At 49.8% G+C, this 13377-nt stretch overlaps 1 protein-coding gene across 4 annotated transcripts in view; it reads left to right on the forward strand.

Moving 5' to 3' along the window:
* The first annotated feature begins 6169 nt into the window (after positions 1-6169).
* MACF1 (microtubule actin crosslinking factor 1) overlaps positions 6170-13377 on the forward strand; it is a 358950-nt gene continuing 351742 nt past the window's right edge. For 2 of the 4 annotated variants that reach the window (XM_075996862.1, XM_075996875.1), the window contains exons 1-2: positions 6170-6274; positions 9443-9714. In XM_075996862.1, the coding sequence (XP_075852977.1) occupies positions 9495-9714 (220 nt within the window). In that variant the 5' untranslated portion in view covers positions 6170-6274; positions 9443-9494. Of the gene's footprint in view, positions 6275-6689; positions 6792-9442; positions 9715-13377 lie in introns of those variants that run through there. The other 2 variants (XM_075996872.1, XM_075996863.1) reach the window with 2 other exon arrangements.

The raw sequence follows: 13377 nt of genomic DNA on the forward strand, positions 1-13377 counted from the left end.
TATAAAAACCCATGCTGAGTCAGTAGCATCACTTTGTTTCTTTGTTTGAGTCAGAGTCTCACTCTGTTACCCTGGCTAGAGTGCTATGGCATCAGCCTAGCTCACAGCAACCTCAAACTCCTGGGCTCAAGTGATCCTTTGCCTCGGGCTCCCAAGTAGCTGGGACTATAGGCATGTGCCACCATGCCTGGCTAATTTTTTCTATATATTTTTAGTTGACCAATTAATTTCTTTCTATTTTTAGTAGAGACGGGGTTTTGCTGTTGCTCTAGCTGGTTTCAAACTCTTGACCTTTAGCAATCCACCCACCTCAGCCTCCCAGAGTGCTAGGATTACAGGCGTGAGCCACCACGCCTGGCCTGATTTTGTTTTGTTTTGTTTTGTTTTGTTTATTTTAAGAAAGAGTCTAGCTCTGTCAACTGGGCTAGAGTGCCATGGCATCAGCCTAGCTCACAGCAACCTCAAATTCCTGGGTTCAAACTATCCTCCTGCCTCAGGCTCCTGAGTAGCTGGGACTACAGACACATGCCATCACACCCAGGCCCAGCTAATTTTTTCTAGTTTTAATAGAGGTGGAGTCTCACTCTTGCTCAAGCTGGTCTTTTTTTTTTTTCTTGAGACAGAGTCTCACTTTGTTGCCTAGGCTAGAGTGAGTGCCATGGCATCAGCCTAGCTCACAGCAACCTCAAACTCCTGGGCTCAAGCCATCCTCCTGCCTCAGCCTCCCAAGTAGCTGGGACTATAGGCATGCACCACCATGCCCGGCTAATTTTTTCTATATATATTAGTTGGCCAATTAATTTCTTTGTATTTATGGTAGAGACGGGGTCTCGCTCTTGTTCAAGCTAGTTTTGAACTCCTGACCTTGAGCAATCCGCCCGCCTCGGCCTCCCAGAGAGCTAGGATTACAGGCGTGAGTCACCGAGCCAGGCCTCAAGCTGGTCTTGAATGCCTAACCTCAAGCCATCCTCCTGCCCTGGCCTCCCACAGTGCTAGGATTATAGGTGCTAGCCACTGCACCTGGCCCAGTAGTATATTATTCATTCAAAGCAATTGAATAATATATATTTTCCCTTTGAAGTATTTCATGAAGTTGTTCTGTTAAGTTGAAAGCTAATTCACGCTGCCGATCAGTTATGGTTCTCCTTGAAAGAGGCAGTTGTTTGTACTTTGCATTCTTGAATTGTTTCACAATTTCTATATCACTGATTGGCTTCCCTTTTTTCCCTGAGTATATAAACTACTTTTTAAGTTGCTTCAGTGGCATTATTTCCAGGTCTTATTGCTGCTTGAAAGAATTATCTTTGCTTTGGTTTTTCATCTTTTAATTTCTGCAATATAACCTTTCCTGCCTCTTTCTCTAATTTAAAATATTTGTGGTTTTTATGAGTGTTATAATGATGATGAGCATTGAATTTCTTTAATGTTGACATTGCAGTGTCACAAAGCAAGCAAATCATCTTATCTTTGGCAGAAACAAGATAATACTGCAATTCTCAATCCTCATTCGAAAATCTGTTTTCTTCTTTCAGCATTCTCTTGATCTTCTTTGAAATGATGGGCTGTTAAGTAGACAGAATTAAAACATAGTGTAGAGCTGTGCATCTATTCACAAATCCCACTTTAAACAGAAACACAGTGCACCATTGTCAAAAGCTGATAACAGGTTGGCGTACTCGACCCCCATAAACTCTCACCAACCATGCAAGGCACCATTCAGGAAGGGGAAGTTAGAACGAAATCATGAGCATGGCAGCTGTCAATTTAGCCCTTATGGCTTACTGATATTCTACTTGTGCCTGTCAATCTGGGAGGATTATTTCATCGAAACTTATTTTATTTTTGGATATTTTAAATATGTTCATTTAAAAAAATAAAATAAAAATATAGGCCGGGCACGGTGGCTCTCGCCTGTAATCCTAGCTCTCTGGGAGGCCGAGGTGGGTGGATCGTTTGAGCTCAGGAGTTCGAGACCAGCCTGAGCAAGAGCGAGACCCAGTCTCTACTAAAAATAAAAAAAAAATTAATTGGCCAACTGAAAATAGAAAAAAAAAATAAAGAAATTTAAAAAAATTAAAATATAAAAGACGAACAAAAATATATTAATACAAGTAAAAGGATTTGTTCTGTAAAATCTGGATTCAGTCAAAAGGCCATATTTAAGGACCTAAAAGGCCACATGTGGCCTTAAGGCTGCAGGTTCCCTACCCCTGTTCTTGGCAGTGTCCTTTTTTCTTTGCTGTCCCCCAGGGTGCCCTGTACTTCCCCGCCAGCACACATCAAGTTGGAGTGTAACTTCCCTTTTACTTGTCTATCTCCCCACCTAGACTGTGAGCAGCTTGAGGACGGGGCCATGTCCACCTGGTTCATTTTTGAATCACCAGCACAAAGCTCAGTGTCTGGCACTGAGTCAGCTTAATTAGTGTTTGCTGAATGGATGTCATCCTCCTGGTGTGACTGAAAAGCTGTGGTGCACACAGCAGGCTGGAGGGCTAGTTCAGGACTTCGAATAGTCACGGTCATAAGAAGTTATGCTGTGTCCTTCCAAGCCCCAAAGAGGACCCGGCTCAGGCATTTTTGGGTGTGAAGTTCCAAGGCCACTTCCTTCTGGAGGGATTGAGCAGTGGCCTTCACTTGGTGAAGTGGGGTACAGTGGAGGGGACCACTCACCAGACCTAAAGGAGGGTATGGAAGAAAACCATCTTTCAGTGCCTGCCACCTCTACCATCCTGCCAATTGTCAAGGACAAAGACCTGCCTGATTCACTTCTGTGTTCCCGACAGGACCCAGAACTCTCCCCAGCACATAGCATTCCTCCATAAAAGATCGCTGAAATGAATCGAAGCCCAGCAGCCCAAGGTTACTGGCCAGCTGCCAGCTGCAAAAAGCTTGGCAAATCTCACCAGCAGCTCAGTCCCAGGGCAGCACTGTTGGAGCTGGAGACACAGCCCTGGGGACACAGCTGAATGTCCTAAGTCCCACATCCAGAAGCTTCCGGAAGCTTCGGTCACAGCTCACAGCATGAATAATTTAGGACAGGACCGATGGTCAGATTTGGGAAGGGCATTGACGTAAGAGAAAAGGAAACCCTTTACATGCTCTCTCATCATTGCAGCTGTGCCTTGAGGCTTCCCAGGTGACCCAGCAGCCTCCACAAGCCCTCCCAGCTGGCCCTGTCTACTGGGACCCTGCCCACAGATCCTGGCCCCTGTGGTGATTCCGTGTCACACCCGGGCTCCCCACACTCTTCCTTTGCTTTCAGCTTGTCTTCCCCCTCGGTGTCCATGTTCCTCTCTCGCCAGGGAAGGGCCCTGGCACTCATTTCTAAATTGCAAATGATTCTTCAGCTTCATGCCCTGGTGCCTCTTAGCTCACCCAGGAAATATATTTTTTTATGTTTATTGTTAAAATGCATTTATTTATTTTTATTAACAAAGTTAAAATGTATATATTTATCACACACAACATGATATTTTGAAGCATGTCTTTTATTGTGGAATGGCTAAATAGAGCTAATTAATGTGCATTATCTCACATACCTTTTTTTGTGGTGAGAACACAAAATCTACTTTCAGAGATTTTCAAGAATGCAATACATTGTTATTAACTATAGTTACCATGTTGTTAAATGGATCTCTTGAGTTTATTCCTCCTATCCAACTGAAATGTTGTATCTTTTGACCGACATCTTCCCACTCACCTCCTCCCACCCCCTACTCATGGTAACCAGCATTCCACTCCCTGCTTCTATGAATTCCACATTTTTAGATTCCACATATAAGTGAGATTATATGGTATTTGTCTTTCTGTGGCTTATATCACTTAACATTATATCTTCTGGGTTCATCCATGTTGTCGCAAGTGACAGGATTTCCTCCCTCCCTCCGCTTTTATTTTTATTTTTTTGAGACAGGGTCTCACTCTGTTGTCCAGTGTAGAGTGCAGTGGCCAGTAGTAACTCATTGTACCCTCCACCTCACTGCCTCAAGCAATCCTCTGGCCTCAGCCTCACAAGTAGCTGGGACTACAGGCATGGACTACCATGCCCGCCTAATTTTTTTTTCTTTAGTGATTGGGTCTTGCTATGTTGCCCAGGCTGGTCTCAAACTCCTAGCCTCAAGCAATCCTCCTGCCTCGGCTTCCCAAAGTGCTGGGATTATAGCAGTGAGCCATACCTGGTGTATTTCCTTCTTTTTAAAGACTGAATAGTAGTCCATTGTACATAGAAACTTTAGAATCAGGTTGCAGAATTTTCCTGGGCTGAGGCTTCTGCAGATTTCTGTGGTCCTACATAGGGACCTGCACTTCTGGCCCAGGTGCAGTTTAGGTTATAATTGTGAACTCCTGACCTTTCTCTGAAAGTCTCAGAGGTATCTGTGGTCTAAGGAAGAGAACCCTCATCTGAGTCCTAAGACCTGGATTCTTTGCATTGGCTTCAGACAGTGGGCAACAGTGGTTATAGCATGAAATTTGAAGATAGAAGGCCTGGGTGTGAGCTCTGGCTCTAACACTAGTTTGTTTTGTGGGCTTCAGTTAGTCATTTAACCTCTCAAAGTCTCTGTTTCCTTTTTTTAATTTTAATTTTAATTTTTAGCCACTAGACTACCAGGGAGTCTCTGTTTCTTTATTTGTAAAATGAGGTTACTAAAGTTGCCTTTGCTGGTCGGGCGCGGTGGCTCATGCCTGTAATCCTAGCTCTCTGGGAGGCCAAGGCGGGCAGATCGTTTGAGTTCAGGAGTTCGAAACCAACCTGAGCAAGGGCGAGACCCCCGTCTCTACTATAAAGTGAAAGAAATTAATTGGCCAACTAATATATATACAAAAAATTAGCTGGGCATGGTGGTGCATGCCTGTAGTCCCAGCTACTCGGGAGGCTGAGGCAGCAGGATCGCTTGAGCCCAGGAGTTTGAGGTTGCTGTGAGCTAGGCTGATGCCACGGCACTCACTCTAGCCTGAGCAACAAAGTGAGACTCTGTCTCAAAAAAATAAAAAACAAAAAAAAATAAAGTTGCCTTTGCACAGAGGTTTGGGGAAGATTTAATGAGATTACATATACAAAATGCCTAGGGCATTGCCAAGCACTTAGTAGGAGTTTAGTAAATGGTGGTTCCTTTCCCTTATTTAATATGGGAGAGTACATGCAAACACAGAAACCTACCAGGTTTCAGTGGGAGGAAAGCATCCCTTCCCATCCCCATTATTCTTGCTCTGGTTCAGAGCCACATAACCTTTGGCTGGGACCATTGCAGTAGTCTCCCAGCATAACCATCCACACCCATCTTGTACCTGCCCTTGGGTTACTTTTACTCTATTACTTTGACACCTTCCTTGGCTGCTCATAACCATATAATTTAGGCTACATTTCTCAGCTTGAAGTTCAAGAGCCTATGTTAATTGCTCCAACACACATTTATTCTCAACCATTACAGTGAAAAAGAACACAGGATGTGGAATCTGAAGACAGGGTTCCAGTCTTGGAATTGTTCACTCTCTCCCTAGATAACTTAGAGTAAATCATCTAATGTCAGTTCTACATCTATAAATTAAAATTTACGTTTATCTTTCCTACTGGACTGTAAGCCCAGTGGAATCAGTGGGCAGGGAGCAGACGCGACCTGCTCATCATTGTGTCTTCAGTATCCAGCATGGGTCCTGGCACACGGTACAGGTTCAGTATATATTTGTTGGATAAATGAATGAACAGAGTTGTGAGGATTAGATGTGGCATGATCCAGGCAAAGCACCTTGCGCGGTTCCCAGACATGCCCATATAATAGCTGTTGCCATGCAAGTAACTAGTGGAATGGCTTTAGACAAATTCTGTCCCTGTCAGGACACAGTCACTTATCTCTCCCAGCAGATAACTGAAGGCACTCCAGGCTTTTTTCTGTAACACTAGGCCGTGCATGCAAAAGGAACTCAATAAATGCTTTCTCAATGGCTGAAGCTTCTTCCCAGGCTGTGCCTGGGGCTGGCACTGTCAAAACAAGAATCTGAGTTCCCTCCTCGAGGCCTGGTTCCCCACTGCCCTTCACCCTGCGGGGAAGATGGGCCTCCTCCTGGTCCCGCCTACATTCAGTTCCGAAGCGCAGCGGGTAGGTGGACCCGCAGGGCGTTCTCCCCGAGCTGGAGCAGAAGCCCGAAGGGCGGGGACGGAATGTGGGTTTAGGGAAAGCGGGCAAAACAGGGGTGGGCAGAGGAATGGGTTGTTTGAGGACCCCGGCCTGGGCTGAGAGGCAGCTGGCAGCTTGGGAGAGCGACTCGGGGACCAGCGGTGAGGAGCTCCAAGGGGGCGGGCTGGGTTAGCGGGCCCAGGGTCAGCGAACGGCCGCGGGGCCGGGGCGGAGAGGTCGCCCCAGCGGAGGGCGGGGAATGTGGAGGTGTGGTTGGCCCAGGGGACACCGGGAGGAGTTGCGGGGGCGGGCAGGACCCAGAGGGAGGGCCCGGGGACAGTAAGAGGACAGGGGGTCAGTGCGGAGGGGGCACGGGGCTGCGGACAGGAAGGGGCGCGCGGGGAGCGCGGCGGCACCGGGGTGGGGTGCAGGGCGGGGGGAGCGCGCATCGGGGGGCGGGGGGCGGTGTCGGCGCTGGGGGTGGGGGAGCGGGTTGGGCGGCTGCGCCGGCTCCGCTTCAGCCGCTGCCGCTAGGGCGCTGGGGGCGGGGGGCTAGGCGCCGCGAGCTCGGCCATTGTGGGAGCCGCTCCCCTCGACTGCGCTCCAGCCGGGGCGCGCCCGGCCGCCACTGCCTTTGCTGCTGCCACCCACCCGTCTTCCTCCTCCTCGGCTCCCAGGGTAAGACGCGGGGCGCGGGGCTGGATGCGGGCTGTCTGCCTGAGCGCTCGGGATGCGCGGCGCCGGCTGGGGCGCGGTGATTGATTGCGCGGGGCGGCAGCGCCCCGGCCCCAGGCAGCGAGCTGCAGCGAGAAGGCGGGTTGACAGGCTTGGGCATAGCGGCCACCCGGGCCTCGCACCTGCAGCCTCCGCGGCCGGTGCCCCGGAGCAGCGAGCGCGCGGAGCTGGGGTTTCCCCAGGCGGGCGCTGCCTGGGCCAGAGAGGCGTGTTCCCTGGGAAAATGGGGCACAGAGCCCTACCGGGGCCGGGCGAGAGACCTGCTGGAGCGGGCAGGCCGGGCGGGGAAGGTCGCTTCCCAAACCCGGGGCTCAGCCGCTGGCCCCAGCGTCCTGTCGGTCCCCGGTCGCGCGTCTCCGCTCTTTGTCAGCCACGCGCGGCGGGCACGCGGACCCACCCGCGCCGCCCCAGGCTCGCGGGCGCCCCTCCTCCCACCGTGGGGAAGGGGGTGGGGTAGGTGGGAAGGGCCGTAGCGGCTGAGCGCCAGGTGAGGTGCCCGTCGCGGACTGCCTGCGGCCTTTGGGGTGGGTTAGGGGCGTGGGGGCGCGCTCCTGTGAATCTCGGGGATTGATGGAGTGACCTAGGTGATACAGGGGTGGGGTTGGAGTCCCGAAGTCAGACAGGTGTTTGTGAGGGCCCGGAGACTGACCCGGGTAGAGGCGAGGAGGGACAGTCTCTGGTTTCTCAGGAGGAGGCCTTGGACGAGCGTGCCTTTGTAGTAAAATGGGCGTCTTGGAGAGGAATGGGCGGTTCTGGGATGAAGCAGGTGGTCTGAGAGGAGGGACGTTGTCCTGCCTTGGGCAGAGGGTAGGGATGTAAGCTTGGCCTGAGTTTCCCAGAGGTTGGGGCTGTCACTTCAGTACCTGTCCTGGCTATAAGAGCTGGGAGGTGGGCACCAGAAGGGATAGGGGGGAGGGGAGAAGATGCTGGGATAAAGGGCAAAGCTGTGCCAGGACCCGGGTCTTTCCTTTCTGCCTTCTGTGGCTGGATCCCTCCTTGAGGTTCCCTGGGAAGAGGGCCCACATGCTGGTGGCACAGAGGGTGTCCCGGCAGGGCTGTTGTCTGTCCTAGGCTGCCTAAGAGGCCTCCTGCACCGTTTGATGGTTCTTTTGTTATCTCTGTGAATTCTGTGCCTATGGTGGGAATCTGCCAATGACCCAGGAGGCTGTCTCTGCTCCTTGCTGCCTTTAGGCTGAGATTCCAGAATCCCGGAGGAGCTGTGGCCAGAGACCCATGGTGTCCAGCCATTTAGGCCACCCCCTCTCTCCACACAACCCTGTGTGCAGGTATTCCCTATAAGGGAAATTAGACAGCTCGTGTCCTCCCTCAACCTCAGAGTCAAAGTGAGAGCTGGTTACCTGGGATGGATCTGGGGCCTGTAAGAAGGCTGGTAGCTGAAGGCATGCACCATCCGGCCCTGATGGAGCCCTTGGGGTGGTGGGCCATGTGTAGCAGATGGTTCTGGGAAGTGAGCTTGGCCTGGCTGAGGGAAAGCTGCCCAGTCTCGTGGAGCCCAGCTGGCCCCAGAGCCATTGTGTTTCCACTCAACACTCTCCACTAGCTAAACTGACCAGAAAAACAGAATTTCCATCCCATCCCCACTCCCCTCCCCCATGCCGTGCCAGTTATTCCCAAACAGGCCTTGGAATAAGCAAATGAACATTTTATCTGATGCCTGCTGTGTGCCATGCATGGCATCAGCCAGTTTTACACTTGCATTTCACTATCTTCTTAAAGCATCCTCTAAGATGGAATATTTCTCCCATTTTGCATCTGAAGAGACTGAGTCTCAGTGAGGTGAAGTGATTTGCCCCAATCACACTTACCAATTGTTAGTGGCCAAACGAGAATTTATACAGAAGTCTGTCTGTCTTACAGTTTGCTAATGTGTCTGCTGTACACAGAGAGGGAGAAGAGGCAGGGAATTTCTGTCTATTCTAGCCCATGCTTCGTTTCATGCCTGCTATTGAGATTGTGCTTTAGCTTTTGAAAATACCTCCCATCTGCTGCCCCATTTTATACTGATACCATTCTTGGGAGGTAAGAACAGGAGTATAATAATATATGCTGTTTATTGAATGCTTACTGGGCACTAGGCATGATTAAGCTCTTTACTTGCAGGATCTCATGGAGTCCTTGCAAACAACCCTGCAAGTTTAGGTGCCATCATCATTCCCATTTTCTAGATCAGGATGTTGAGGCTCAAAGAGGTTACATGGCTTCTCCAGGGTCACACAGCTAGTAAATGGTGTACCAGAATTTGAACCCACATTTTTCTGTCTGTGAGACCTGTGAGTTTAATCCTCCAAATGTACCCAATAGCAATAATAATGGTTGCTAGCAATAGGCACTAACTTTTGCACAGTGTTTTAAGATTTATACACACCTTCACATATATTACCTCATATCACTCCTCCAATACAGTTTTGACATGTATTATCTTCATCCCATTTTCCAGATGGAGAAACTGAGGTTCAGATAGGTGAAAAAATCTGGTCAGTGGCAGAATTAGGACTAGAAACTCTGCTTCCCGAGTCCCCATTTTTCTTATGTGACCCCTTCTGTCTGTTCACATTCACCCCTCTCTCCTCCAGATCCCTTCTCCCCGGAGTCCCAGGCCCTCCTGCTGCAGCCTCTACCTGGGCCATGTCTTCCTCAGATGAAGAGACGCTCAGTGAGCGGTCATGTCGGAGCGAGCGGTCATGTCGGAGCGAGCGGTCTTATAGGAGCGAGAGGTCAGGGAGCCTGTCTCCCTGTCCCCCAGGGGACACTTTGCCCTGGAACCTGCCGCTGCATGAGCAGAAAAAGCGGAAAAGCCAGGATTCGGTACTGGACCCTGCAGAGCGTGCCGTGGTCAGAGTTGCTGGTAAGAGAGGTCTCCCAGGGGGCTGAATGCTGTGGATGGGAGGGAGGAAGGGACCAGTTGTGCACTGGCTGGGTGGGGGGCAGAGGGGTCCTCCTCAGGGCTCTCTGACAAGCCAGCTGGAATCTAAGTTGTTATGATTACTACTGGAAAGATGATGAAATAACATTGGAGAAAAACTTGAAAGAGGAAAATCTGCCACCCGTGTGCTAACATGAGACCTGTTTTCATTTCTGCATCTCCTTCCGTCTTTGTCCCTGTTCAGTTATTAATGTATTTTCTATGCAGTTGCCTTCATGGTTTATGTACCATTCTGGATCTGACTCTTGTCAGTTGCTTTTACATCAAAAAGATTTTTCATATTACATCTTAGACTTCATAGTTACTATTTTTAAAGGCTGTGTAATATTTTATGATTTTCTAAATCCTACTCTTTTTCTCACCACAGTAGACAACGCTGGTGTGAACATGTTTAAGAATAATTTTTGACTTCTGTTGAGTTATTTCTTTATAATGAAGTCCTTAGTGAGGGCAGGTTCACTTATATTACCTTCCAAAAGCGTTGTACACATTCACCGTGAACGCGGTGTGAGGGCTGGGGGCTGCCTCCTGTGGTGAGAGGTCCAAGGTCTTTGCCCAGCCCAGTGCAGCGCAGTGGCTGTTGAGTGTGGGCTTTGGAGTCACAGAAGCCAGGTGCTGGATTGTGGCCCTGCCACTGACCAGCTGTGTGACTCTGGGCAAGTCCTTTATTCTTTCTGAGCCTCACTTTCCTTGTCTTCAGAATACCCCCAGTGCAGCCTTGCCTTGAGGGTTATATGGGATAAGGTGCACAAAGCCCTCAGCACGGTTTTTGGCTCAGTAAAGGAGATGCTTCCACCAAAGCATCCAGAGCTGCCTCCCTGGGGTGTGCTCAGCACCTTATCAGGAGTTGGTGCCAGAGTACAGGCAGATAGACAGAGGAGTGCCTACTGCTCATTCAGTGCTGTCACTTGCTTTCCAGTCATCACCAGGGCCTGTCCTGCCATCTCCTTTGTTTCTCTCAGATAATGCACCCTGTCCCCTCCACTTGGTCATCTGTCACCTGGACCCTCAGACGACCATCTAATAGTTCTCCATTGCTTAGTCTCACCCCACATCCTCCACATGACTCACAGAGTATTTTAATTCTAAAATGCAAACCTAATCCTATTACTCAGCTCCTTATAACCCATCTTTGGCTCTTCATTGCCTGTGGAATAAAAGCTTCAACACAAAGACCCATCAGAATTAGGCCCAACTTACCTCTTTAGCTTCACCTGCTGACACCTCTGCCCTCACACACGCTGCTACATTGCACTGTAATTTGGGCCCCTGTGCATCCTGCTGGATCAAACTTTAATAAACTGGATCATGCTTTAATTTTCTCCTCTGCAAGATGCTGGTAACCCCGCCTCCTCTTTTAAGTGCCGCCTCCTCTGTCCCTTATGCCCCCAGTGGCATTGAAAGAGGCCTCCTCCACTCTCCTATTCACACTTTTCTCTCTTCCATGTTCCCTGGTACAGTACAGCAGTTTACCCACAGGGTGGCCATCACTCCCCCAGAACTGTGAGCAATTTGGGACTGTGTCTTATGTTCGGACCCCTAGTGACTGGTACAGGGCCTTGTGCATGCTAGAGATCAACTAGTATTGAATGACTGAATGAATGTAAGGGGTGTCTTGAGGATAATATGTGACAGATTGGGATCCAGGAACATGCAGTGGGTTGTAACGGAAAGTTAGACAGGGATAGAGTTATGTGGGCTCCAGTAGTCAGGAAAAGATTTTATTGAGAGTGAGCTCCAAGTGAAGAGTCAGCAGGCAGGAGAGTTTGAACTCCTTCTGGTGGGTCATAGGGAGCCCTCGGAGGAAATCCTTCTCCAGACCTTTGGGCTTGCAGCATCAGCCAGTAACGGAGTTTTCAGAGCTGCCCCTAGGAAGCAGGAAGGGCTTTACTTGTTCCCAGACTTGAAGGGCCATGACTCAGGGCCCTCTGAAGGCAGAGTGGCTGTCTCATTCTCTCCTTATTCCTGTCTCCATCCTTCCTCACTCATGCATACCTACAGATCCCTTTGTGACGATTTCCCCTTCCAGTCTTCTCTGAGGAGGCCCAGGAGATGATTTGCCGGCTGCTTAAGGTTCTGAGTCTAGGACAGAAGTGGAGTGGTCTCACGGAGGCTTAATCCACAGGCAAAGCCCCAGGGTCAACTGAGGAAAGGGCTGGTGGGTGCTGTGCTGTGTTTCCGGCATCAGTGCTGGTCTACTTTGCATCCTGATACCGCTGAATGCCTGTTTTGAGGAGGGGCTGGGCCAGTGAGGCTGAAAATGGGGAGACTGCCATGGTTAAAAATAACTTGTGCACTGCAGTTGGGCGTATTTCTTTAGCAGGAGAGAAAAGAGGCAGTGGAGACGAGGCGGGACTGCGAGTTTAAGGTCTGGCTAGAATCTTCATGTGATTTTAGAACGTTGTGGGGGCTCCGCCAGAGAGGAATGAAAAAAGGCACCCTTAGCTCTGCGGGGACTCCTTCACATGACGTGCAGGAGGGCCAGGTCTAGGGGCCCTTGGATGCTCTGACGCTCCCTGAAGCAGAACTTTCATTCTGGGAGGAAATGAAGTCAGTCTTACACTGGAAGCCAGCTGTGGCCTGTGCAGTTTTCTCCTCCCTTTGGGTCTGGATTATGAAGCCAAATGGGGGTGTCTGAATCAGTCTCACTAAATGGAGGCCTCCCCTTGCCCTGGCCCCATTCCTTGTTCTGAGCTGGTCTCAGGACCTCGCCCTTACTTAAGAGGCCTGACGGGGGAACCCTGCTCGTCACACATGTCAGCATAGAGAGGCATGTCAGGGCTGAGAAGCCCGCTGATCTCAGTCTGCAAAGTCAAAGTAGGTTCTAGGGACTCCATGCAAGCCGTAACATGATTTTTCCTTTCATCTGCCTATTCCTCATTCTTTCCCTCCAGTTTTTCCTCCCTCCTCTTTGCCAGCCCTATTCTCCACTCCCTAAGCCCAGCCACATTGAAAAGTAATAATAGTTACTAATGAGAGTGCCTTATTTCTGTTTATCAGCTTTATGGTTTACATAGAAATTTCATAATAAGTCTTTGTGTTAGGCATGACACATGTCAGCATTCAAGGCCTGGAGGTTTTAAGGGATTTGCCGGTAGTCACACGGGACTGGTAGGCACAGGTCTTCTAACTCCAGGTACACTGCTATTTCCGTGTCCTTAGGCAATACCTGGCAACCAAGCCAGTCCGGATTTTCTGCAGGTGATAGTCTAAATAGCTGACTTGGTCTCCACACTCACTTGAGAGACCTTGTGGTCACTTCTGGGAGAGGCCTCAAGATCTTGGTCCATAGAAAAAGGAGAGGGTGGAAACAGACATCTAGGAAACTTTGCCTCTTCCCCTGTGGCTCCCTGTCTTCATGAAGAGCAGTAGTAATTATCTTACGTATTGGTGGGAGGCAATAAGGAAGGGGGAAGATGGGGAGGTTATTCTATGAGGGCGGACAGTCCCAAAGGACAGAAAAGGAGAGAGGAAAAACAGATGTATTCCATGGGGCTCCTGGGGAGTGGGACAGGGTATCACACAATTGTACACTGCTCAGCTCTAGGGGGCGCCATTCCCATTTGTTGTCATTGTAGATTTGCA

This window comes from Microcebus murinus, chromosome 2 (assembly GCF_040939455.1).
Source record: "Microcebus murinus isolate Inina chromosome 2, M.murinus_Inina_mat1.0, whole genome shotgun sequence".
Classification (NCBI taxonomy): domain Eukaryota; kingdom Metazoa; phylum Chordata; class Mammalia; order Primates; family Cheirogaleidae; genus Microcebus; species Microcebus murinus.